This window comes from Dermacentor andersoni, chromosome 11, assembly GCF_023375885.2.
Source record: "Dermacentor andersoni chromosome 11, qqDerAnde1_hic_scaffold, whole genome shotgun sequence".
Classification (NCBI taxonomy): Eukaryota; Metazoa; Arthropoda; class Arachnida; order Ixodida; family Ixodidae; genus Dermacentor; species Dermacentor andersoni.
The window spans coordinates 104,176,524-104,203,029 of record NC_092824.1 but is presented as its reverse complement, the minus strand read 5'-3'; the positions used below and the strand labels follow the sequence as shown (position 1 = coordinate 104,203,029).

Genomic DNA, 26,506 nt, shown 5'->3' with positions numbered 1-26,506 from the left:
CAGCAGATTCATTCATTCCACTTATCCTTTATCAAGTGAGCCAGTGACTGGTTGATTGATTCCGCGTTCAAAAACATAACCAGGCCCTTATACTCACCATCTACGTAGCCTACATCAGGTATCATCAGCTCGCGATGTACCGCTTACAACAACGCGACATTAGCCCGACGGGTTTGAAAAACGCACCAACAACACGGCGGTGCGCACCCTGGTCGGAAACCATCACTGCTGCAGAACCCCTGGCGTCGCAGAAAAAACGAGCCCCTCCTTCGTCAAGGCACCGTCATTACTTCGACGAGCGCGTTCACGCTACAGCGATCAACCGCTCATTAACGGTAATCCTAGAAAGGAAAAGAGAAAGAACGAAACAAAGAAATGCTAGAAACTCCATCCGGCCGTTCCCGTTATTGGCCAGGTTATCGTTACGGGGTCACGTACAAAGCGCCGGGAAAGAACACACGCCACCGCGCAATCATTGCGACTCCATCCGCAGCGGTCCAGCCGCGTGAGTATATAGTATAGCAGTTCCCGTCAAATGAGATCGTCTATGTTTCACAGCGTTTCGCTTCTCCGGGCTCGAAAAGAACAGCGACGACAGTGAACAAGTACACAAACGAGACACGGCAATTCCGTGGAGGGGGGGGGGGGGGGAAGCGAGTTCGGTTCGGAAACCTGCGGAGGTGTATTCTGCGAACACGAATCGATGCGCGACAGTAAATGTTAGTATGTAATACGGAACCACAGGAGCGCGGCGGCAGACGTTGGGACAGAAACTACGGAACGCCGGGGCCAACTTTTTTTTTTTTCATTCACGCCCCAACGATTTCCAATCATTGTGCCACGCCAGCAGCGGGCGCAATCATTGGCATGCGGTCACGCCAAAAGGAAGGGCGAAAATACGGTATATATATATATATATATATATATATATATATATATATATATATATATATATATATATATATATATATATATATATATATATATATATATATATATATATATATATATATACTGCTATGAATGTATCATTCTTTTAAATTCGGTAAGTAAGTACAATTTCCCCTATTTTGTCGGTGTGTATGTTGTTGGCTTCTCATGATGATTAATAAATATAGGGCCCCTCGGTTAACCCTTCTTCTCGTTCATTGCATAACGAGGGTATCGAATCCGGCAACGTCGATGCCTTCAGGCAGCATGTGTTGGTTTATTGACCAGTTGCCTTCATCCAAGAAAAGATCACGTACTCGTGACGCCTGCGGCAGAAAAGAATGTTCCACATCCGCCGCCACGGTTTGTGAGTGGTGGCGCTGGCTAACACTCCCAAGGTTAGTAGGTCTAGGTTAGATCTAGGTTAGGTAGGTTACGTCTAGTAGTAAAACGTAAATACCGAAAAACAAGTGAATGTAGAAAGGGCGCCGCGGTAGCTCAATTGGTTAGAGCATCGCACGCGTATGTGATGACGTGGAATCACTCCACATCTGCATGCGGCAAGTTGTTTTTCATCCACTTTCATTGCCATTAATTTATCATTTATTTAATTCAATCAGTAAGTACAAGTAATTTCCCCTACGTTGTCCTTGATGTCTTTGTTTGTTGGCGTCTCAAGATATCATGATACGATTAATAAAAATCGGGCCCCTCGGTTAACCCCCTTTCTTCCCGTTCACATGATTATATATATATATATATATATATTAAGAGAAAGTGACTGCACCGCGGGGTTCGAAGAGAAACCTAAAGTGCGTCGCTGAGTGATGGACACCACGTATACGAGTTTAATAAAGCGGTCGGGACCTGCAGCCAACAGATGCACTCTTTTGGAGCGTGGTCTTGTTGCCCTCAAAGAGTTCTTGGAGGTCACTGATATTCCCGATAAGGACTATATGACCAAAAAGTTCTACGCGTCCTTAGCTATCGCCTAAGAAACGCGAAGGCGAAAGCCTTGTAAAGCCTAGTGTAATTTACCTTGAATCCCCCCTTCATCTGCCTTAATCCGCCCGAAACCAACCTAATCCAATAACTAATCAATCGTTAACTTTGCTAATCGTTAATCATCTTTTATAGACGGTTGGACGAGCTTTGATTTGCCTTCGTTGGGTCACGTGATATTTTCTGTACCTCACAACGCTACCTTAAAACATAGAGATTTAAGGCGTTCCCTTTAAAAGCACGTTTTTGCCCAGTAGAAATGAAATTTTCACTGCGGACGCCTTCCGATGGGGGCGAAATGCGAAAACACCCCGTGTACTTTGACTTAGGTGCATGTTTGAGAACCCGAGGTGGTCCACATTTTCGGAGTCCCTCACTACGGCATGCCTCATAATCAGATAGTGGTTTTGGCAAATAAAACCCCATAATTTATTGTTTTTAAATGACATTCTATGCGCATGCAATATTTGTTACATATATAACATAATATGCGTGCTGTGTGTGTGTGTGTGTGTGTGTGTGTGTGTGTGTGTGTGTGTGTGTGTGTGTGCGTGCGTGCGTGCGTGCGTGCGTGCGTGCGTGCGTGCGTGCGTGCGTGTGCGTGCGTGCGTGTGTGTGTGTGTGTGTGTGTGTGTGTGTGTGTGTGTGTGTGTGTGTGTGTGTGTGTGTGTGTGTGTGTGTGTGTGTGTGTGTGTGTGTGTGTGTGTGTGTGTGTGCGTGCGTGCGTGCGTGCGCGCGCGCGCGCGCGCACCCACACGCACTATATACCAGAGAAAAAGTACAGGGTCCATTATGAAAGTAATGCGCATTTTCTGGGAATAATAGATAGATTTATTGACCGGACCTGCACAAATGGTTTAAATTCTTCAAAATACTCTCCTTCTCCATCAATACATTTGTGGAAACGAGTCTACCACGCCTGGAAGGCACCCTGAAAGTCATCAACAGGAATGTCTCTCAGATATGCTGTAACATACTTTTGGATGTTTTCCATAGTCTCCCAATGCTTTCCTTTCAGCGCTCTCTTCAGTCGGGAAAAAAAAAAAAAGTCGCACGGAGCCAATTTGGGACTGTATGGGGGATGGGGGACCACTTCGCCCGAATAGTTGCTCCAGGCCAGGAAGTTGGTAACGATGAAGGACGTGTGGCTGGGGGCATTGTCACGGTGGAGCTTGACCGTGTCTTTGATGTCAGCCTTCACGCGCGTGACCCGGCATTTCAATCTCATGAGCACCTCCAGGTAAAAGGCTGAGTTGACAGCTTCTAGAACCCTGCGGTACAAACTCAAAATGAACGATTCCTCGGGCGTCAAAAAAGACAATGAGCACCGTTTCGATGCGAGACTTGCTTATTCGCGCTTTCTTGGGGCGGGGGGATGATTTTGCGTGCCACTCGCTGCTCTGCCTTTTCGATTCCGGGTCGTACTCGAACATCCGGGATTCGTCTCCGGTTACGACACGGTTAAGGAAGTCCGGCCGATTTTGAATCAAATCCAACAATTCTTGACAGCGCGAAACTCAAAGTTCTTTTTGATATTCCGTCAACACTTTCGGCGCAAGCTTCGTGCAGACCTTGCGCATTTGCAGATCCTCGGTCACTATCCCATGTGCCGCAAATGTGGACATGTGTAGGGCAGAACCCTCGCCATATTTCCCGACCGGTTTTACCGCGCTGCCATGGATAGTCGCGTCATAATAAAATAATGCCCATTACTTCTATAATGGACCCTCTACACATTTTCGTTCTGGAATGGTGACAATTGCGTCGATTTTCTCTGATTTACTTTTTTCTTCTTTCCATAGTGCGTCCGCAGTGCTTGCGACATTTCAAGGTGTATTTTTCCGTCATGACATTTCGTCACGACGGAATATTTGTCGTAATAGTCGCCGTTTCGAATATTTCGAATATTTGTCGTAATAGTCGCCGTTTAATAATGAATTCCTTGCACCTTTGAGGCACGTTGTCCTTTGCGCTATATTTTCACGTTTCTTGTGAATAGGCGTAGCCGGCAACGTCTCGAAGTGCCGGCATCTTATTTATTCACGTCAATGAAGAAACAACGCCGCAACAGGGGTTCCAGAGACGGGCCCTGCGTCAGTAATTGAGAAGGAAAGCTCGCTCGAAGTCATAAATAACAAGAAGAACAGAACCTTTTCATTCTTCTTCCATGAGTGCGCATTCTACTGAGCAGCGCACAGGTCCCCAGATTATGAGAAATGCGAGAGACGAAAAGGCGCATATTTCGCACTTTATTCCAGGGAACTAAGTATTATTTACGGCAGAAAAAGAAAGGTTCAAGCTATCGCGCGAAGAAAACAAAAAGAAGTAAACCAGACGGATAATTTCACAATGCGTTCCGTCAGCCTAACGAAGAATCTTTATAAAAAACAAAACAAAGCGACAAAATAGAACGAACTTTCCCTCTTGCAAAAGTCTCGCCTCACAAATTTGCGCGTAAATCATTCACTTATGCAAAGAAATGCAAGTAGCGGTTCGAAACAAATATGTGGTGGTGGTATGTTGTAGCTGCAGGTGGGTTTTTCCCAGCGATCGAGGCCGGCAAACAACGTTTAGATCTACATAAAATGCTGTTTGTATTAAGAGCACTTTTAAAAACACTATTCCTATCTCCGCATATCTCGCGATCTATCTATACCTATGTGTGCGTCCGCCCGTCGGACCGTCCGTGAGTCTATAATGGTATATTTTTTCAACAAAATTACAACGTACAGCGAAATTGAGCAATATCCGCAATACGTCGTGACAGATTTCAATGTACTTCTCTTTCCTTTTTTTTTCTATTTCAGCCGTTGTGGACAGGGTGTCGGAAGGGAATGTTTTTTGTTCTGGTTTTAGTTTCGTTCTACTGAAAAAAGTTCCGTTCCGTTTCTGCTCCGGAACGAAAAAAAGAAAGAAAAATGTTATCCGCAATGGTTCATAACGGTTTTGGTTCGAATGCAAAAATTTTCTAAGCAAAGTAACGATCATAAGTGAATTACGAATTCTGAGATCACGCTCAGTGCCTTGAGTCAAGGCACTGAGCATGATCTCTGAAGCAGCACGTCATCGCGACAAGTCCGTTGCCAGGCCGGAGTGCAAGGCATGACGTAAAGAAGAAAAAAAAGGGCTCCGTAAAACAAAAACACGAGAGGAGCAGAGACTTTCGCCGCGAAGCCCAAGTGCCTTCGCGTCGCCCCATTAGGCTAAAGCGGGCACGCCTCCCGACGCGTGTTCAGAGGTCGATTGCGGGCACAGTTACGACACGCACTGCACACGGCGAGCATATTTTCCCGCTAACGTCGCGCGCCTTCGGTCATTCACAGCGTTTAACCGTGGAGGCATCGACAGGGAGGAGCGAAAGAGAGAGCAGGCTGAAAAAAAAAAAAAACTACGGAAAACACATTTCCGTCAGCTCGCACGTCTAATCTCTCCCTCCCCGAAGAAGTACAAGCAAGGGCGACTTACTATATATCGAATCGATCATATGGGATGCCCGTCTGGCCTCGCCCGACTACTTTACTTTTGTGTTTACCGCTTCCTAGCGATATGCCTAAGAGAATAACTTATACAGGATGTGCTGAACTCCAAGCGCCATTTCCGTTCAAGTTACGATCGTATTTAGGCTCTCTCTCTCTCTCTTTCGCACACACAGAGAGAGAGAGAGAGGCAGGCAGGCAGAAACGCGTACCGCACAAAACACAGAATAAACTAAACACGCAGACTAGAGATAGCACGCGACAAACGCATGTGCACGTACATAGCCTACACAGACCCACGCACACGACACAGGAAACGTGGTGTGCCTCCGATGTATACAGATTTGCGCTACCAAACCGATTACACTGACGATTTCACAGTTCTGAGAAAGTGCGCCCGGTGGAATGCCGCGACGTAGCTGCCCGAGGTGGAAATCATCATTCCAACTTTCCACAGTCCTCTCTGGGCAATATGGCCGCCAAACGGTATAGCGATGGATGGCCACGTTTCGGAGTATTACTAGCGCCGCGGCGAAAGGCAAGAAAACGATAGCGATGCAGAAAAGCGCGCAAGAATGGGAGCCTTTTAAAGCGCAGCTTTTAGGCGCCCGTTACGGCAGAGGGCGTCGGTGTAACCGAGCGAACGAGCACAGCGAAGGACGAAAGAGCGAACGAAGGAGGAGGGTGCGGCGGAACCGTGAGGCGGAAAGCGGAGGAGAAGGGTACGGCGAGAGCGTGAGAAGAAAAGCGTAGTGCCGCGCTCCGCGGAGACGACGGCTAATAGATGGCGCCACAGTAACGCGCGTCGTCTGGGAGGTCTGTCTGCGGCGGCAGCTGTGAATCGCGCCCACGCGTCACCCACGCGCTGCATCTCGCAATCTCCCGATTAGCGAGGCAGTCGCGCCACACTTTGCTACGTTTGCAACGCGCTGCACGAGACAGATTGTCCGCGCCGGCCAACATGTCGCGAAATGAACACACGTACAGAGCTGCGCTCAAATTTCGCATTAGATAGTATCGGAATGGTGGGTGACTCTTTATTAACTTATTTATTATTTTTCAGTATTAACCGTATATACGTGGCGTTTAGTTCTGAACGGCAGACAGAGCATGAACAGGCTTTCAATTACCGTTGTATATATCCCCCCCTCACCCTCCCTCAATAAATACAGGAACACGACACTCTTGTGAATCTTAGCGACCACTCCAAGTACATAAAGCACAGGAACAAAACGTGACTGTCAGCTTTGTCGCAGCGGTTCTGCGGTCTATAACGGTCCCGAGCGTATTCGCGACATCCTGACAATTATTTTAACGCCGCCCGACGTCGGTGTGCACATTTTCTTTTGCGACGAACGTCCTTTAGAAGCGCGCTACAAAAACGCGCAACTTATGCGCTCTATATAGTTCCTGCGATACAAATTGCGTTTTACAAATTCAAACTATTCCCTAGCACATGTGGTAGAGCATATTTCGCTTACCCAACTTTGGCATGCTTATTTCCTAACCCCCTCTTGGGCTTTCGAAATAGATATCTAAGCAGAGCTACTTGGATACGCCTTCCTAATTCTTCATAATGATTCGTATATCAGGCCGATAACATCCTATAACTTTGACATCCCTATTTCGAAAAGTCTCCCTTGCATTGCAAAGGAGACTTCTGGAAGTATAAGGTGTCAAAGTTAGTGGACATCATCGAAAGACACGATAAACTCCCCACGTAAATAAAGCTCGATCATTATTATGGAGATTTAGAATTAGGGATGTTGAGGGGAGCCTCTTGAGTGATCATCTCTAAATGCGACTTGCGCACTCCGCCGACAGCGTCCCGCCAAATTGTTATCCCTACTTTCAAAACTCCTAACGACAAATATTCCAATGGGGCAGCTTTAGAAATGAGCATGCCATGCTGAGCCGCTTAGCTTTTCCGATAAGCCTCTTGGGCGAGCTAGTTCTAAAGGAACTTCCCAGTGCCTCCCACTGCGCATGCGCAAGGGGAGAGGGCGAGGCTCACCGTCCAGGGCGACGCTGGCGCCGAGTTTGTGGGCGAGTCGACGCTCACGATGCGCACGCGCATGGTCACACCACGGCGGCGCATCACCACAGGCATGTCCTCCTCGTATATGGTGCTCTCCTGGCGCTGAATCATGGCTGTTCTATTGCCTAGCAACGGCGCTCGCAAACAGTTCACGTGGAAGAGTTCGTCAACAGGATGATGTCCATTGCAGCGACTGAAGTAGCGCGTCGGCGAAGTTTTCCACGTCCGTTATCACTGGCCGGTGAGCTATGCCGTGTCCTTAGACGAGAAATACTGGCGATGTTCGTGAACTCCTTAGACTGGGATGAACTACGATGCCAGCACGACAACGAGTGTGCACGCTCCAGTCAAGATACAACGGTGATCACTGTTACACCACACAATTGCACTTCACGTCGCGGTTTTCACAACACATCGAACCACCAATAAGCGCACGAGAGAAGTTCGCCGAACGTGACGCAGCAATACAATGGCCACCGTAGCGTCGAACAGGGCGAACCTACGGTCTCGCTGTGTTGAGAGCGCACGACGCAGTCGTTACGTTTTCGATTGCACAGGACGCAGTTTGCTGGCGGAAATGAGCTCGGTAGCCTAGGAAACGGACGATTTGAAACGTTCGCACTGCGTGGCTCCGGTTGAAACAGAATACGAGCTCAGTAACACCAACGCTGCAGACGATCAGAAGAAATCCACTTTAGTTGCAGAAGTACGATGCAAAGCGTTTGAGACACGTTACGCGAGGAGCGTAAACGAAGATTCACCGCTCACGGCGTCGTGACACCGTGCACTGCTAGAATTTAGCGTCTGCAGATGCCTAAAAAAAAACTTAGGTTGACGTCAGCAGCAGCAGAAGCAGATGGCCCCTGCCGAGCCGCGAGCTTCCAGACGACGCGGTATTCTTTCCAGGCGACACAGTATCCGTATATAACAGACGACACGTGTAGGCTTGGGTGCACAGACACGCGGTGCAAGCGCTCTACAAAGCAGACGACGCGTGCAGAAGACAAAAGCCAGCAGCGCCGACGACGCGCAACACCTAACGATAACGCGAGGTCGTGCACCGGTCCTTGGCTTCCTCTCGTTATCGCAAGTTTCGCACCGAATGCACAGAGACTTCGATAACGCGCGGACCTGCGCGAGCAGTCTCTGAGGAGCGCAAAATTAGCGCATATTCTCAACTCACGCGACGCGGCTTTACAAGATTCAAGCGGGACTTCTCGTCGCGCTAGAAGGAAGCAGCCTCGGGGGGTGTTTTGAAGACCTGAAGCGAAGAGACAGCTGCGAGTCCCCGTACGCAAGTTGCCGATGTCAACTCTGCTTCTTTTCGAAGGAAATAGTGAGCTGCTACAAAGTTCGATCCACAGGTACGGCAGACGCTTCCTGGCTTCAGACACAATGCTTCTTTAGGCGCACGAAATCGGAGAAACGGCAAGTTCTTACACGCGTGCTTGAAACTGCACGAGCCTCGAGATCAGCGTAGCATATCAGCACCGAACCGGAAGAAAGTGCATACTGTGTATTTTTTTAAGTCGACACTGACTTCTCTTGAGAGCCCTGTATAACACTTGTAGACGAACAAACAGGGCTGACAAAAAATAACAGAAAATATTGCAAATATCAGTTACGTCTATGACAGGGGATTAAAAATAGTTCGAGCGCAGGTGCACACTAATTTGACGTACATCAGACTAAATCTCGTCTTCAGTGACAACGTTGTCATTTACGTGCCAAACGAACTAATTTTGATAACCGATATTACCGACACACCAACTGACCAGTGGGCTGATTGATTTTCCACGAGGTTTCCTCTCAGCCGTATAGCCCCGTCTTACAATATCGGAGCGAAGAATGTCGCGAAGCGACTCTCTTGGACATTGGGCTCCTTGCTGCGTTCGAGTCGAGAACCTTTGTGTATTTGGGACCGCTGAGTTAAAGGAGAAACCTTGGCCGTCACGAATCAATATCAGCTAAGAACTAAAAGCCAACTACAAGGAAAACGTGTGCCGAGAAATATCGATCGCAAGGCACAGTTGCAGCCACTCGACCTGGCGGCTTGGCTCAAAGTCGAAGAATGTCGCCGAAGTTCTCTTTCCAGCGACCAAAGTAGGAAGAGTTCCACGGACTCTACCGATTCTTTTTTAAATCTATTTACTTAAACGTTTCTTCGCACTGCTTGAGAAGCTGAGCACCAGAGTTGTGTTGCGATCCTTTTCGCAGGCTCAAATGACAAGCGAGTCACTTCACTGTTCCTCTTATTATTTCTTCATTAAGAGCGCCTTCTTTCTTTTTTTTTGGTTCCTTCGATACGCACGTCGATTTCCAAAACGCGTGCCAAAGAACGACCTCTTCGAAATACGAAACCGCGACAGCGATACTACATAACGATTCCGAGATCTTATTTCGTACGACAGAAAAACTTTTAAGACGCGACTAACTTTCGCAAATGGTTGCCGTGACAACGCAGAAAGATTAGAAGAAAAAAAAAAAGACTCTCAGAACAGTCCCTTGAAAAGTCACCCGACGAGTTGCAGTTCGAAGCTTTGAATACGCATGCAGATGAAACTCGACAATAAACGCAATACTTTGGCCGGTAAGAACGAGAGTACATGCAGAAATGAAAAAAATATATATATTCTACTCTGGCTTGCACGAGAATGACTTGACTATGAAAAGGAAAAAGGTGCAAATATCCGAACCGAAAGGACACACTTAATAAAAGGAAGCTTCTAAAGCTGCCTCTCCTTGTCGTGTGAGGACTTTTTGAAGAGTGGAGAAGTTTCTATAGTATCCAGCACAGTGGTGCCCCCTAGCGCCGGCTACGAGCCGACCAAGTGACGTAAGAAGAAGGAAAAGTAAAGAAGCAAGGAAATGCAGTAAGACGATATCGAAGTCCGTTATTGCGATTCTTGTAGCACCAAAAGCGAAAAAGGATAAAATTCAGCCAAGTCAGTTAAATACTTTTTCTTCTTCTCGCAAGCACCCAAGAAACACCTGGCTTACGCCTAAATCTCAGAACCGCGGCAGAAGAGATCCAAGCACCCAAGAAGCTAACGACTAGCAAAAACTTAAGTCGCACAACCGAGTCGTCCTGAGCACCAGATCGAAGAAGGCTAGCACCTGAGGCTCGGAGTAGGGTCGAAATGTATGCGATACAGTTTTTTTTTTTTTGTTTCTTTCTCCGGGAAGGGCTAAGCAGATGGTGGCGCAGACGGCTCAAGGGAACCGACAAGACGTTGATCCTTAGGGGGATTTCTCCTCGAATCCGTCAAACGCGCGTGTCAACCACACGGATAGACGCTTGCAAGTTTCAAGTCTGCCAGACTAGGCCTCCAGCGTATAATGCGCTCTGAAGGAGGCTTTCCTGCACTGTCTCACAACAGTCCACGTAAATATGTGCACGCGTGTATGACGAGATAAAGACGAACCACTTGCCAACAGGAGCTACAAGGAACGAAACAGTGTCTGTTTGTTTGTTTGTTTGCTTGCTTGTTTGTCTGTTTGCTTGCTTCTTTTCATCTGCTCTTTCTCCCCCGCTGGAGTTTTTCGCAGCACTACGCACGCAACCTGAAGATGGGAAACACTGCGAAAACAGCGGCACACAGGCCCGGCAGGCTCCTACAGAATACGTCACCAGTGCCGACGCGCGCAGCGCCACATTGCGGAAATGCGAAGAAGCTAAACACCGACAGAACCGCAAGAAGGCTGAGCACTTGAAACGCGCAACCCTGTATTCACACCTTATAGAACACTCAGCAGTGGCCCACAGAAATCCCGCAAGCCTTTGCAGCGAGTAGCGATGAATAAATGTTGCTTGAATTTCGCCTCGTTGGCTTTAGTCAGGCGGTGTGACGTCGATCAGGCCCACCACGTAGCGCACCGGCAACGACAAAGAAAGAATGAGCAAGCTTCAGGGGCGCGGATTACGGTCTGCGCAGTTCGGAGGGTAATCTGCTTCGACTTCTGACGCCGTAAGCCAAGAGACAAAGGGCGTTGCAACAACAACAGTAGCCGGAAAACGTCACTCACGCATGCGCAGTACTTGTCTTGCCTGTCCGTAAGGCGTGCTACCGACGCATATCCCTGACGACCTCCGGTGCACGAACGCTCGAAGATTCCGAAGGTAACTCAGCGGCCAGGTATGCGACACTCCATTGCAGGCCCTTCCTGTTTTCGTCCCACGAGATCGGGGAGCCCCCTAAACAATGCCCCTCCCAGTTTAAACACGTTTCCAAAACAAGTATCCGCGTAAGCAAAGGGGGTCCCGCGCAAGCTCAATGGGGGCACGGCTTGGGCTTTCTCTCCTCTAATCCGCCTTCATTGCTGTTCACTGTCCAGTCCTGTACATAAAGTAACAGCGATGCTAGGAACAACGCCGTTATCCTGTCGACGTCCAGCAGTTATCTTGTCAAATCGACAACTACAACCTCCTTTCGCTATGGCAACACCGTTATCCAGTCGATATCCTTCAGCCAGCCGGGCAAATCGGCGCTTTCAAACTTTCTTTCACGGGGAACACCGTTATCCGGTCGACGTCCTCCAGCTGTCCTGCAAGAATGGGCGCTTTCAAACCGCTTTCAACAATCTGTCAGAGGGGTTTTTTGAAAGCGTTCTGATCTTACCGGAAGGAACTAACCAGGCAGCGTACGATCTTCTCGCTAGACTTGACAGTTCGTGACACCGCCCGGCGTATTTCACGCTTATGGCGAAGAACAAAAGGGATGGCAGGTCAGTCCGTGACGGTGGCACGACAGAACCACACCGCGAAACTCATGTAGCGCACACCGCACAGCAGAGAAAATTAACGCGTTCCCTGCCGACAGCACACAACGCGCAGACACCACGAAATAATCCCTCACGAAACAAGCGATGCACCGCTTTTGTTAGGGACAGTCACTATAGCACTCGACGGCTCGGGTTATCAACAAGTCCAGTGAAGTGTGCTATCGACCGGCACGGCAAACGGGTAGTACGGTCGGGCACGTCAACGCCAGACGCGTGGTTTATATCAAGGGGCTCAACGAGGCGCGCAGAAAAGCCGGGCTCTATCTATCAATATAATGAAGTAGTGTACAGAGCACAGCCTACCGCTGACGGTATAAGCGAGAGCTCGTATACTTACGAGCCACCGACACACCTCTTCAAACTCGAGAGGGTGCCACTGAAAGCTGGAAGCGCGTGCAATCGGCTTGAAACGCAAATGTGCCGGAATCGAAAGATTACGAAGGTGGTGGGGGGTGGGGGGAGAGAATGGCGGCAAACTCGGCACTGGCAATGACAGCGCGATTTGTAATAGCGACCGTGTCGCCAACGAGTGCTCTATAGATCAGGCCCGGTGTACCGCGATGTGGATTTTTTGTCGTTCGACGTTGCTAGCCCAGTGAGTCTTTCACACAGGGCCGGCGGAGAAGGCGTCGCAAACCGACAACTGAGATACGCGAAATGCGGCCAGTGTGGATGTGGACAATTTCGGTGCTGAGTGACAAGAAAGACGTCAGTGCGCGCGCAGCATAAAAAAATTTAGAAACGCCAGTGTCCGGCGGAACGAACGAGCGAATGACGGTAACAAGGTTTCACGTCCAAGACTTCGGCGACTGAGCAAGCAATCGCTGCTGGGCGTGTCCGGAAGCGAGCGACGGGTCACCGCCGGTGTTGCACCAGGGCTGCACCAGTGTTACAACCGGCACTGCACGACACCCGACGAGTGAACCCAGTTCTAGCGCTCAGTTCAAAACGGGGTGAGTCAGGATCTAGAAAAAAAAAGAAGAAACCGCGCACCACGTTTATTTTTAATAAAGATACCAAGCGTTAACGAGTCAAAAGAAAAAAAAGTTTCAGAGCCGAAGCGCGAGAAGTGAAAAAGCGATCGGGCCAAAGAACCGGCGCGGTAGCAGCGAACTCCGGAAATTCAGCGTGCTGAGCGGATAACATTCGGATCCGACGGTCTCAGTTACGTCACTTCGCTCGGAAACTTCGGATGCGCCAAGAGGTTACGCAAGACCAAAGTTAATCGCCTCGCGAGCTGGTTACGTATGGAGAACGAAGTTTACGCAAACATTTCGTGGGTTCCCAAGGAATATACAACGCGGACCGCGAGTATACCGCCTAACTACTGGTTATAATCCCACCACCGCGTTCTGTTTATGTTCGCCTCACAGTCAGACGATACCGTGGTATGCTTTTCCGACTACAGCCGACGAAACGGCTGATGTGACGAGGGCGGTAATGATATGGAAATAGGATTACTCAGACGCGTTAATGATATGGAAATTAAGCTTCGCCACCTCAGTCTTGCCTTTCCACTGCAAATGCCAAAATTGGGCAGGAGATAATTACTAACGAAGACCGCGACACGCAGAATCACTTCCCGCGAACGGCAGAAAGATAAGATAAAAACGACGAGAACTCACTTCGACACCGCCGGGAGGCGCTGCAAGTCCACAAATATCCCTTTCCTTTCTACCTCTCTCCCACCTCAAAGAGACCTCTATTCTCTTTGTCGAAGTGTTTATGTTCTCAGTGAAAAATAAAACAAATGCCGCCCTTGATATCTGTGATCCTGTAACGACTGCTACCGAAGAAGAAACGGTTCTCAGGTTTACGTCGGTTGAAAGGAAAGTGAGAGTGAAATAACAACGCGAAGAAAAAAGAAATGTTTCTTCTTCCTTTTAGCTTAACGAAAGGGCAAACCTTATGCGGTATGTGGCCGCTTCGCACCGACGTATAGCAGACTATCGCGAGACGATAGTTGGACAGAAAAACGCCCAGCGGTCACTTCAGAAAAGCGTCGCCAGCAATTTGCTGCATACGCAAGGAATAGATTGAAGAACGGACTCTAGCGGCGACGAGAATGCCCCAAACACACACGGAAGAGATTTGAAGGAAAACGAGACGAAACACCTGAATTTCGATATTAAAACGCGCACGACAGCTCCGACTCACTGATATTTTCTTTCGTTACTTCCTGTAACCCTGGAGACGCCGAGGAGAGACGGATTGAAAGTTCGAGATAATATTGGTGTTGTTTAACATAAAAGGCTGCGAGAACAGCTATAGCCTCTTTGAAGAGATGAAGTTCAGCTATTGAAGTTTGGACACTCTATTTAAAGAGAGAAAGGAAATGTGCGAACGCTCTTTAGCATTTCCTTTTTCGGCTTTCGGGTTTCTCGAACAAAAGCGAACCGTGAAGCAATTCGTGTCTTTGTATTCTGAATCCGTTTAATCTTTGACTAGTACGTCCCTTATCCGATTACGCGTTGGCGGAACAAACGGATTCAATTACTTCCGAGTAGATTTAAAAAGGGACGAAGAGGTCTTTCATTTGCGACACCAGAACAAAGAAAGCCCGACCGCTCTACGATGCAGAAAAAAAAAGAAAGAGTTACGACAGCATTCACTGGGAATACACTCGGACTACTTCGCGAAAAACGCTTTATGCAAATTGTACTGAAAGTTTCAGCTAGCACCGCCGCACGCACGTTAAATAATAACAAAGAAAGAAGACTGTTTGAGAAGAGGAATGTTGGAAGGTAATGACGAAAAAAGGTTTCACGTGTCACGCCAGTCGGTCGGAACGAAACGAGTTTAACCCGAGCCTGCACTTAAAATCGGGTCGATTAGATTGATTCGCACAACCGAGTGGTACGTGCCAGTCGCGTTCAACTCAACCGCGACAAACTTCGTTTTAGGGAATGCCTGTCTGGGTTTGCTTACAAGCAGTAAAACACGGCGACCAGAAAAGCAGCGTTAAAGGAAAAACTATCCCTCGAAGCTAGACACCGAAGTTAACGGCACAGTCACGCTTCTGTGGCAGGCACGAACACGTTTATACTTATCTGATAGACAATCAGAATATTCTGGAAAAAAATTTCGCCTTCGGTATTACCCGCGTTGCTTTAACAGCTTTTTTTTTTTTTCTTCTTCTATAACTGAGAACAGCCGACTTCTAAGTGGTCTAGCGAGATTACTGCCAGCTGGAAAAAAATTATAGGACAAAAAATCGTGCCTGTGCAACGGTCCCGACTATAACGTTAGTATGAGGCAAACGCTGTTTCAGCTCGAACTTGCAAACGACAGCCGCATAAACGCAGGTCGAAATGCGCGCTGCTTTCTTTTTTTTTTTTTTTTTCCAGTCGGAGTCCAAGGAAATAACAGAATAAACTAGATTTGATCAGAGCCACGATTACCACGGCCAACCCTGTGAACGGCTGCTAGCTATACAGCTATACACCCTACGGTATATTTAGTGTCAGCTGCCAAATCTTTCAGAACTCTGGGGAGCAGTTAAAAGCTTAAACGCCACCACGCGGGTTATATATAGAAAGCTACGGGAGGTACAGGTAAATGCTGTCCCAAAGTACCGACCTGTCAAAGATGCGCTATTGCACTATTCCCACAAACTGGGATAACCAATTTTCGCGAACAGTCTGTGCCGGAGTTTATTAACTCTTTTATTATTTTAGGCGTAAGCCGAGTAGTTGCTCGACGGATCGGCTTAACTACAAACGCCTGACTTCGTTAACAAAGCGGCACCTAACAATGGCGCGTTACAACGTACGAACTGTCACAAGCCGGGTGTCTGGTAGGCTGCAATCGTTAGACTTCCGACAAGCCCGAAACGAGGACATTTTGAAAATAATAAAAGGAGCTTCGATTTCGATTTGTTTTTTGTTTGTTTGTTGAGCTTAGGATCGCTACCATTCGCGTCCGCAACCAATCTGCAACTAAACGTCTAGCGTAGGCCTAACAAGGTCACAGCATCGAAGCGCTTCTTCGAAATTAGAGGAGCCTGTCAAGCCCACGTGTACTGGCCGATTCGGTACTGTTTTTTTTTTTTTTTTTCGTAAATTCTTTTTTCTGGCAAGGCAGTTATGCCAGTCGTCGGTTAATCCAGGTCGTCGAAAGCGTTATTCTTCTTAATATTATTTCTCACGCTTGCAAGAGTTAAACCAACAGAAAAGCAATTCTAACGAAACCAAAATGCTATAATCTTGGATCACACGAAGTTGAGGGAAGAACGCTAGCGAAGGAGTATGCTTCAACGTCGTTAAGACGCTTCCCGAGGAAGAAATAAAAAAAAAATGCTTGGACGTGATTTAGATGACAGGTATAGGAGGCCGCGGTGACGGGGAGAATAACGAGCTACCTTCGGGTACAAGAATATATCTTTAAAAAGAAATACAGACAAAGATAACGCACAGAACTGCTATTAACGACGGGCTTCCTGCCTACGCAGACAGCAAGTTAAAAACAAACAAATGAGACGGCTCTTTCAAATGAGCGACAAGCAAAGAAAGCGCTGGCGAGGCAATATTGCAGTAACGTTCACGGGCTTGCCGCGCTTAAAGCGGGGCTCGGGCAAACAAAATAGCAAGTAAAGAAATAAGGTTGCTGGAAAGAACGTACAAATGGTAATAAGAAACTTTGGTTGAAAAAGGTTTTTAGAAATGAAAGACGGCGATGAAAGAGGAGTTTCACGCACCCGGTCAAAGAATAAACTCGGCCCTCCTTCGAAAGTTCGCGGCGGCGAGCCAGAAGGGGCCTATACGACGTGTCGCAGTCTCTCGACGGCAGACGAGAAGTACGAAAAGCAGACAAGAAATATTACGCGGGGGAAGACGTGCGTGGTGAGGCAGACGCCAAGAAACGTTGGCAGACGATGCAGATAAGGAATGCAAGAAAAAGCCTGCAAAAGGCAGACGACGAGAAAGTGGTACCCGAAGACAGATTTACGTCTTTTTTAACCCACTTTCGAACACAAGATGAATGCACTAAAAGCAGACGACGAGCAAGAAAATCAAGCGACACGATGACAAACGACTCGATAATTTTTACCAGCAGACAGATGAAAAAACCGGATGACAGCAATCAATGACGGAACCAGAAGGCAATTGCTGAGAAAGAGTTCTGCGTTTCTTTTATCGTCCTGTCTGAAGCGCAATGTTTACAACAAAACACGACAAGCCGGTTTCCTCTAAACGGGTTTTCCTAGAGCGTTTGGTTCAGGGTCAGGTGAACGTTATAGATGGCCATGGCTACCGTGACGCAAGGCGTAACCTTAATTAAAGCTTAACGATGCAAACGAGCCCAGAGATAACGCTCCAGCTACCGAAAAAAAAAGACTATGCAACACGTCTTACTCAGCTATATGTATGACGGCGCCGTTATGGTGAAACACTTACGCCAAGCTAAATAAACAGGGATGCGAGAAAGATGTATTTTATTAACCTGTTTTTGATCAACGCCACAGGATTTTCGCAACCTGTCAGAATGGTTTTGTGAGCGGGAGATACACAAAATTATTAGCGAATAAAGGTGGCGGTAGTTTCCAAACAAGAGAAAATAATTGGTGGGTGAAAAATAGTTACCAGAAGCTGCACGGCTCCTGAAGAGTGCCGAAATTTATTTCTACGTGTACCGCAGAGTCGAAACCGGATATTTATCAATACAGCGTCAATATCGGCGTCGATATAGGCGGTTATTTCCGAACGAATGCGACGACAAATGCAGTTGACGCGGAAATGTGTGAACAGGATTGCACGGAACTGGTTAAAAGCGGACAGCTTGACTCAGCCAACGTGTTATCCGGATAGTCGAGAAACGGTCAAGTGTCGGTAATACATGATAAAAAGAACGAGGAGAGAGATAAGAACGTGGACGCTTCTAAACTGAGATTTATTGTAAGCTTTCGGAATTATGGCGAACAGACAACTCTCAACAGAAATACAAACAAACAAAAATAACCCGAACTTGTTTTTTACGTCTTCATAGGGTTCCTTGAGGTAGCAATGTTCGTCAAAATTTATAAATTTCTTCAAACAACAGAACTCTCTATAGAGTTGGTGCTAATCGATAAATGTTGAAGCAAGACTTACAAGACTAGCCAACGCAGGCTCTGACTATCGAGATTGCTCCCTCCAGCAGACGATACGATCAGCAATCGTTCACCGTCCGGGATTACACACACGGAATTACGCAATCAGAGGATTATCTGAGAAACGCCGGACTCCGACGTGCACCATGGAATCCAGAGACCTGCAACTACAAGAACAAAGATGTTTGTCCAGTGCAGACTTTTTTTTTTACAACTTATCTTTTCCAAGGAACAGCGACAAAATCAAGAAACTGATAGACTTCGGAGTCTCACTGCTTATGAACTGAGCGATTGTCTCTCGACAAGCCTGTCACAATACGTCCAAGAAGAAGCCAACAGCAGTCGATACACAAGGAGAACGGCTAGCCTCTCATATTGCCTGTTCTCGTTCTTGTGAACAGAGGCTTAGAAGCGTTACGGCATCCGAGAAAGTCGATCTAGATTCTCTCTTCGTGACAACAGACGAAGAAAAACAGAAAAAAAAACAGAGACGGATGAAATCAGCAGAGGAACGCCAGAAAAAGAAAAGAGAAAAGGACAAGTCGGGGCAAATATATCGGCTCTACCTTCTTGGAAGCAGCGGGGTTGCCTTTTGCTGAATGTATCGGACACCACGTGCCAACGATACTAAGTACCCGTCTGACGGCTGGCCCGAAATAATCCGGGAACGAAACAGCCCGAGAAAGAGCAGACGAAAAAAACAAGGATCGTGCAGACGAGGCCCAAATGGGGCACAGATTCTCTGCGCTGGCGGCAGGCGACAGACGTCGGCGTATATATGATCGAATGGGAGAGAGGCTTAATTGCGACTCAGAAATGCCGCCAGAGTGACCTAATTACGCCGCATATTCGGCGCTTATATATACGGCCAGAAGAAGGAGGCCCCCCCCCCCCCCTTTTCATACGACGATATCGTATTTATCTCGTGCGAGCGGATTACGTTACTCTGATAACGACACTCGGGTTGACGGGGCAGATAAGGAAACAAACTTGAAAAGGTTCAATATATCTCCTCTCCCGAGCGGAGAGCAGACGGCAAAGCTGGCGAAAAAACGTGGTGGCAAATGCAGACGGCAAAGCAAGTGGAACACGAGAACGAGCAGACGGAATGCCCAGACGAAATTACGCCTCAGTAAGGTTCGGATCGTGTTTCTTAATCGGATGTATTGTTAACGGAGAAATTCAGTGCGCGTGAACAGGCAGGCACACTGAAGGGAGAAATATTGAACAGGCAATAATAAAAAGCGGGTGGTTCATTTTTCCCTTCCTTATTTTCTCTCTTTATCGACCAAGGCCAACTTTCCGCACGCTCAACGTTTACTACGGAGCTGTCACACTAAAGACAGAACGAACGTTGCGGCTTAATTAACGAATAGCAACTGGAATAAATTGTCGCAATGCCTGGCGGGCAGGACTACAATTCAGAGCGGAGGTGATATAGGGGTATTATACAAAAGCCCCTTGTCGGTGGTGGCGGCGAGCGTAAGCGGTTAAAACATGGCGTCAGTGCCTTAGCGTCGAAATAAGGTGAACTTGGCGATTAGGGAGTAGAAGTGTCGCGTGTGTGAAGGAAGAAAAATTGATAATAAGTATGATTCGGCTAGTAATAACGAGAACGTTTACTTTGAGAACCCGTAGCAGACGGCTTTAACAGAAAATTCGTATTGCAGGTGACTTCTGACAGGCGACAGACAGCTGAAAATGTTGAGAAGCCGAACGAAAGATGCAGACAAAGTTGGCCCCGCCTCAGAAGTCAAAAGTGCATACACTTCTTCAAACTTAGAGGAGACGAGTAGAACAAATATAGCTCGGTATGCCGTTAATTTAAAGCGTGATTGTCGTTGCAATATAACATACGCAAGGACTTACTAGTGTTTAAATCTACACCAGGGAATGGTCAATGAGAAGAGTGCACGGGTCTGTAACCAGACGACAGAGCTAAATATTTTGTACACTGTTGCGCAAGGCGGAGAAAAACCTATAGACAGCTACGTCGTGCCATTGTTAGCAACAGCGAATGCAGCTGGTTATCTGAGAACTAGGGCGTTAAAAGATTTCGAACGAGAACGATGGCTTGCAGGAAGGTGCGAGTGGCGCTAAAGCGATCTATCTGATTGAGAACAAATATGGGAAATGGGGAAACGCTCAGCAACAGAGCAGAGCTCGTTGCGTCCGCTAACAGACGACGTGCCAACAGAAAGAGGACGATACTAAACGAAAACAGCAGACGCTACTGCACGATAACAGTAGACGATTGTACACAAAAACAGCAGACGATACCACACGAGAACAGCAGATGATACAGTGCGCGAAAGAGCAGACGAAGTACCAGGCAACAGTGCCGCTCTGTGCAGCAGACGATAACGAAGTTACGAGGAAAGAGGACACACGCTCGAACGAGACCGGTATTCGGTACCAAGTGAAGCGCGGAGTCGTTTCCGACCGAGTTCGGCGTTTGCAACACGCGCACGAAATCTGACACCCGAACGATGGAAAAAAAATATTCGAGCGTTCTTCCTGCGAGGCTTCAGCCGCAGTCAGCGCACCTTTTTTTTGTGTGTATATGTCTTGCTTATCTGTCTAAAAGCGAACAAGGACGACGTAGAAGGCGCGGAGAGCCTCGGACTGCGTTGAGAAAAACCGTGAGAACATCGAAAGAATCAAGTTTGAAGTTTTTTTTTTTTTAGTTGGCGTTAAGGTTCGACGAACGCAGCGCGATAAATCAAGGCAAATCAAGGAAACGCTATGGAATTACAGCTTTTAAAAATGTGGGTTTGCTACGAGACAGTAACTATAGCGCGGCGTCCGGTAACAGTTCTTTCGAGAAAGGAAACGTGACCTGTACGTACTTCTGCATTAGCAAAGGACAGTAACGAGAAGCAACGAGAAGCGTCAGCGTCGAAATAGGATTTTATCGGAAGAAATCGATATCAACCAGTAAAATTTGATGCGCAACTTAGAGCTGTAATTTCACTACAAATATTGGAGAGAAGCACTTCGGGGTTTTAACAAAAGAAAAAAACAAGTCTCCGCACACGATTCGATACCTCAACAGCCTAAAGCTAGCCTCTGCAGTTAAACAGAAACGTCACAGTATAAAGATGAGTCGTCAAATAACTCGCGAAACCGATCATGAAAGCTAACCAAGCAGATTACTGAGGACACTTAACCAGATCACTGAAGCTGACCACACCGATCACCAGATGTTGCTGAAGAAATCAAAAAGGTTCACTAAGTTCATCACGAACGTTCACTAAGCAGGTTATTAAAGATAGCTAAACGGGTCACAGAAGCTCACTAAACCGGCCACAAAAGCTCCCTAAACAGGTTACCGTTGAATAAACGAACAGCCGGACCACTGACGCTCACTAAATCTATCCCTCAAGTATGATTAGACAGGCCACTAAACCCAAATAGATGTGTGATTATCTTGCGTTTCCAACCTGACTGCACCGCGGTGGTGCGAATCGATACCAGACGCTTGCCGTACCCCGCGCCACCCAGAGGGAAAAAAAAAAGAAAAACGCGATACGTTATAAGAACAAACCGGATAAACCTCCGTGGCGCCGGATACTGCAACCGTCCCGACTCCGAGGCGACTCGCTATGGATTTCCTTTTCCGGAGACCTTGCTCTCCCGACTCACAGAAAGCAGGCTATCGGAACGCGCCCCTTAAAACCCAACACCGCGTTTATCTTGCTCGCGCCGGTAACTCTCGATTCACTGAGACGCAGGTAATCCGACTCCCAAGCGGCAACGCGGAAAACGGCGACCCTATAAAAGCGAAAAACGCAAACAATCGCGACGCCAAAAGCCTGCGCGAAAGTTCCGAGGAGTTTGCTGGATCGAAACGGGACCACACAACGCTAGCGATAACCAACACCGACCTTGTCTCCGCTTTGGGTACTCCTATTACCGACGCCTTAACTAAACCGCGCGAGGTCTGATATGTACCGTACGGTCGACGTTCAGAGACAACGTCACGTGGACAGAAGCAAACTTTTCCTCCTTGACCGCCAGCAGTTCGGGGCCCCTGTATGCAAAGTCTCCGGGATTTCTTATCGGCACACCTGGCGTGTTCGACCCCGTAAAAGCGGCAAGGTGTATGGAATAACCTCTTCGAGGCGAGCTGGCTCGAACGCGAGTCGTTTTCTCGCTCTCTCGGGAACCGGCCGATAAATCAATCTGATCGAATTACCATCGACCGATCGGCGAAAGAGCTGAACGACGAAGAAATAACGTCACTGGTCCCGGCGGTGTTGTACGTTTATGGGCGTTAAGACGCGTGTACTACAGGTAAGAAAAAAAAAAAGGCAGAGAGAAGCGAGATAAAAATCGCACCAACGCCTCTGTAAAGCTTCCTCCTTCGTGGTCAATAGTGACCGATGGAATTTGCCAGGGCGTGCTGTAAGAGGAAGAAAGAAAGAACGGGTTGGTTATGCCAGGCAAGTTGTGCGCGTACGTGAGATGCGTGTTTCGCGATGGGAAAGGATTGGGCCAACGATTCGTCTTGCGTCGTGAGTGAATTGCCAAGGCGGATAAACGGATAAGACAGCTAGGCGAATACTAGCGGGCGATTTCCCGCACCTTGCGAGATACAAAAAAATAAATAAATAATAAAAGAAGTGGCTGTCGGCGTGCTTCTACTCCACCAGAACAAAATGGGCTGAAGACTCGAGGACTTACTTCGCCCGGACGTTGTTCGATCAACGTCCGAACGAGATCTATATTCCCTACGGAGAAGCGCCGCCGCGAAAACGACTGTATTAAAGCACGCTGCGGTTATGTATGCAGAGAAGGATCAATGGAAAATAAACGTATAGACAGAGGAACTACGTAATGCAATGTAGATCAGAGAGTGCTGCACATGAGTGATACCTGAATGCAGCCGCCAACTTTGCGCACAAAAAGCTTCCTGTCGAGTTTTTTTTTCTACCGCGCCTGTCAAGAGAAGAGAACCCTATCGAAGTTCGATCGATCGACTTGTCACCGAAAACCGAAGACCTCGGCGTTGTAGTGTGACGTGACGCGGCCGGGTCCACTTGACCGATGTTACGAATAACTCAAGCGGGGCTGTTCTATTTCGTGACCTCTTTTCTTTTTTCTTATGACGCTGCTGTCGGCTCACACGTTTTCTGTACTTTATCAGACGAAAGAATTCGTTTGCGTCAAGTGTTTAGTACGAGTTTTGAACACACGTTCACAGGACAACGAGAAATGAATACTGTTAGGAAATATAGAACTGTAACGTAAGATGGTCTCGAACTGTTTCTCGAGAGCAAATGTGCGTTCGGCCACCTTGAGCTATGCGCAAAAGCGAAGTTGAGACGCGAACCTAACTCAACACCGATTTCCGCCGGCTTTGGTGACTTTTGCGCTGTAGCCAGCGATCTCGTTACCGAGGATGCCCTGAAGAAGCGCGACGTACGCGGTATAGATTAGCGAATTTTAGTCAAGCGTTCCTGTCGAAGTTTTCCGGAGCCCCTGCCAACAAGAGGCAATTTCGCTCAATCTAAGCGACGAAGGAGATAGCGGTACACAAAACACTCATGCAATAACACGCTCCTTGCCAAAACCGCTACGATACCGATAAGAGGGCGAGTCAAGGTGGCCTGCGAATGTGATGAGACTGAAATGAGCACCTCAGTTATACAACACAACAGACGGTTCGAGAGAAATTACAGACGGGCAGGGAGTACGCAAACGTGCCGCACTAACGTACGTTTTCTAAAACGGCAAGGCTCTCAAGCACGGGCGAAATGGTAGCCTGTAAAGATATCATTAGTTGATGAAGTCACGCTAGGCGGAAAAACTACGTATAGGAAACGGGCAAAACAGAGAGCATAAAAGTTGCGGAATTATCACCCCGCAGAGAATATATATTACTCCACTGGTAAGAGAGAAGCAGATACTTATCTCACGGTACCCGGTTGAATCCTAATCTCAAACGGTCGCGAGGCCGCTTATCGCCGCGTTTATGCGCAATTCTCCAGCCTTCACGAGGCGGCCGACTGCTGCGCAAGCGAAAACAGTGCACTGATTGCGGCAAGAAAACGCGTGAGCAAATCACTTGGGCAACACCGTCGCGCTGCTACGGTCGCACCCGAGCCTTCTTCAAAGGATCGAACGAACCAATCGCGTCGTCCGAAGCTTCACCACCAACACAGCGCGGCACTCACAAACTGGCACAACACTCTTTCGTTTTTTTCACTTCACCACCAGAGTCACGACTTCGCCGATGTTCGGGTCGTTGCGATCCTCCTTGCGAAGATCCGATGCCCGCGCGACACCCGATGCAAGAAGCGCAAGGCAGGTAGAGGCAGGCCCGCACGATGATCCCGACCAGGTGTCACTTTTGAAGAGACGGTCTCCTAGCAGGCGCGAAAATTGTCGCCCGCGGTTCACCTTCCGCGCCCAAGAACGGCCGATCCCCACAGGTTGCGCAGCACCAACTCTTCAAACCACTCAGACGTGAATCACTCCCGTGTCGCAGTCACGTGAACATGGCCTCCCGACGCGCTGAAGGGTAAGCAGCTTAAAGTATTGTTCACGTTGAATGAACGAGTATCGGAGGTTATAGAACTCCTGTAGAACCAACCGACCAAAGCACCCGTGCAACTAGCTTGAACACCAGTGCAAAGGGGCCTCACTTTTCACTCCGTCTGAAAGCACCGTGGCCGGAAGAGTCACTACAGGCTCACACATTCCGCGCACTTCGCTCAATCACGCAAACGAAGCACAAACAGTTGTGCAGCACTTCGACGGCAGTCGCAAGAAAGGAAGTTTTTGGAATAGGTAACCAAGGCGGCCACTTCGGAAGCAATGCACTCACTGAAAGTGTCGCTCAGCGATTAAGTCACTCCGACGAAATTCCCGCAGTGTCGCAACGCAACGAAGCACCGCAGACACGGGAAACGGACGCTCAATAAACTTTCCACGCAGACCAGTAGGCGCGCGATAAAAAATCTGCCAGCGCCACTCTAGTGTCAGGGGGGCAAAAAATCACCCGACGGCAAAGACGACTGCAACTTGTGTCAATTCCAGAGACACACTATACTCAGGCGGCGATGCCACTTGGCAGCAAAAAGTCACTCAGCACCAGCGGAGGGTCTCTCCGCAACTAACGTTAGCCGGCACCGAAGTATTCACCGTGGTCCGTATAACGATTCTGAGCGTCACTCAGGGTCCAGAAAAGTCACTCAGAAACTGTCAGCACAGTTAGTCGACACCAAAGTCACAGCTCACACCAACCCGCCGTCGGAGAGGGCTTCGAAGTGCACCGCAATCACCGTAGAAGCGAAAATTCACCCGGATGTCAAATTCACCTGCCTCCGATGTCACCGACCACGAAAGTTCGCTCGCTTCGGGTCGGAGTCACTTAACGACCACCCCCGAGTCACTCACGGAACGAGCAGTCCGCGACTTCGGTGAAGTCACTCAGTGCCGAGATAACCACTCACTCTGGCGAAAAAAAAAAAAAAAAGGTCTCCCAAGCAGAAGTGTCACTCGAGCCGACGTCACTCAACTAACTGTCAAGTCATTCGGCAACCGCGAATTCAGTTCGCAGAAAAAAAAAAAAAAGGAAAGTCAGAACAGGTCACCTCTGGCCCCGAAAGACCAAGAAGTCAAACTCATTCCAGGGGCAAGAAGTTTGGCAGAGTCATCAACCTTCGCGCCCAAGTCGCCAGAGCGTCCAACTCACAGAGGAGCGTCAATCAGTTCACTTAGAGATCCCAAGTCACCGAAAAAAAGTCACGCTTCGGGACCGCTGCCGCAGGTCGACCCGATGGCGGCAGTGCGGCGACTGCAAAGCCGCCAGGCGCAGTAGCACACAGGTGAGAGGATGCACCGAGGAAAAAAAGGAAAAAAAAAAAACCTGGCGAAGCTCTCGCATCGGCGCGCGTGTTATGTTCTCTGGCGCGCGCAGCGTCGAACGCACCAGCCACACATCCTGGGGGAGCGAGCGAGAGCGGAATTCCTCCTTTCTAACATTTTTTTTTTTTTTCCCCACCCTTCTCGCTTCCCACCCTTCCTCCTCAGCGCTGGCGCTCGCCTCTCCACCGCAGTCAGGAAAGACAGTGCATGCACACAAGTGCTCGAAATCAAGGCGCACGTGGAAAGACTGAAGCCGTCGAAAAAGCGCGAATAACTATGCGGAGGAAGGACGAACGTCGTGGAAGAAACTCCCGC

The 26,506-nt window shown here is 48.3% G+C and overlaps 1 protein-coding gene across 4 annotated transcripts in view; it reads right to left on the bottom strand.

Annotated features, from left to right (window-relative positions):
* The window catches only part of LOC126539214 (microtubule-associated serine/threonine-protein kinase 3-like), a 293,806-nt gene that overhangs the window by 155,803 nt on the left and 111,497 nt on the right, over positions 1–26,506 (bottom strand). Inside the window, exon 1 of one of the 4 annotated variants that reach the window (XM_050185966.3) lies at positions 7,423–12,649. The exons of the other annotated variants lie outside the window; for them this stretch is intronic. Coding sequence (XP_050041923.1) covers positions 7,423–7,557 — 135 coding nt within the window. The 5' untranslated portion in view covers positions 7,558–12,649. Of the gene's footprint in view, positions 1–7,422; positions 12,650–26,506 lie in introns of those variants that run through there. 4 annotated transcript variants of the gene reach the window in all.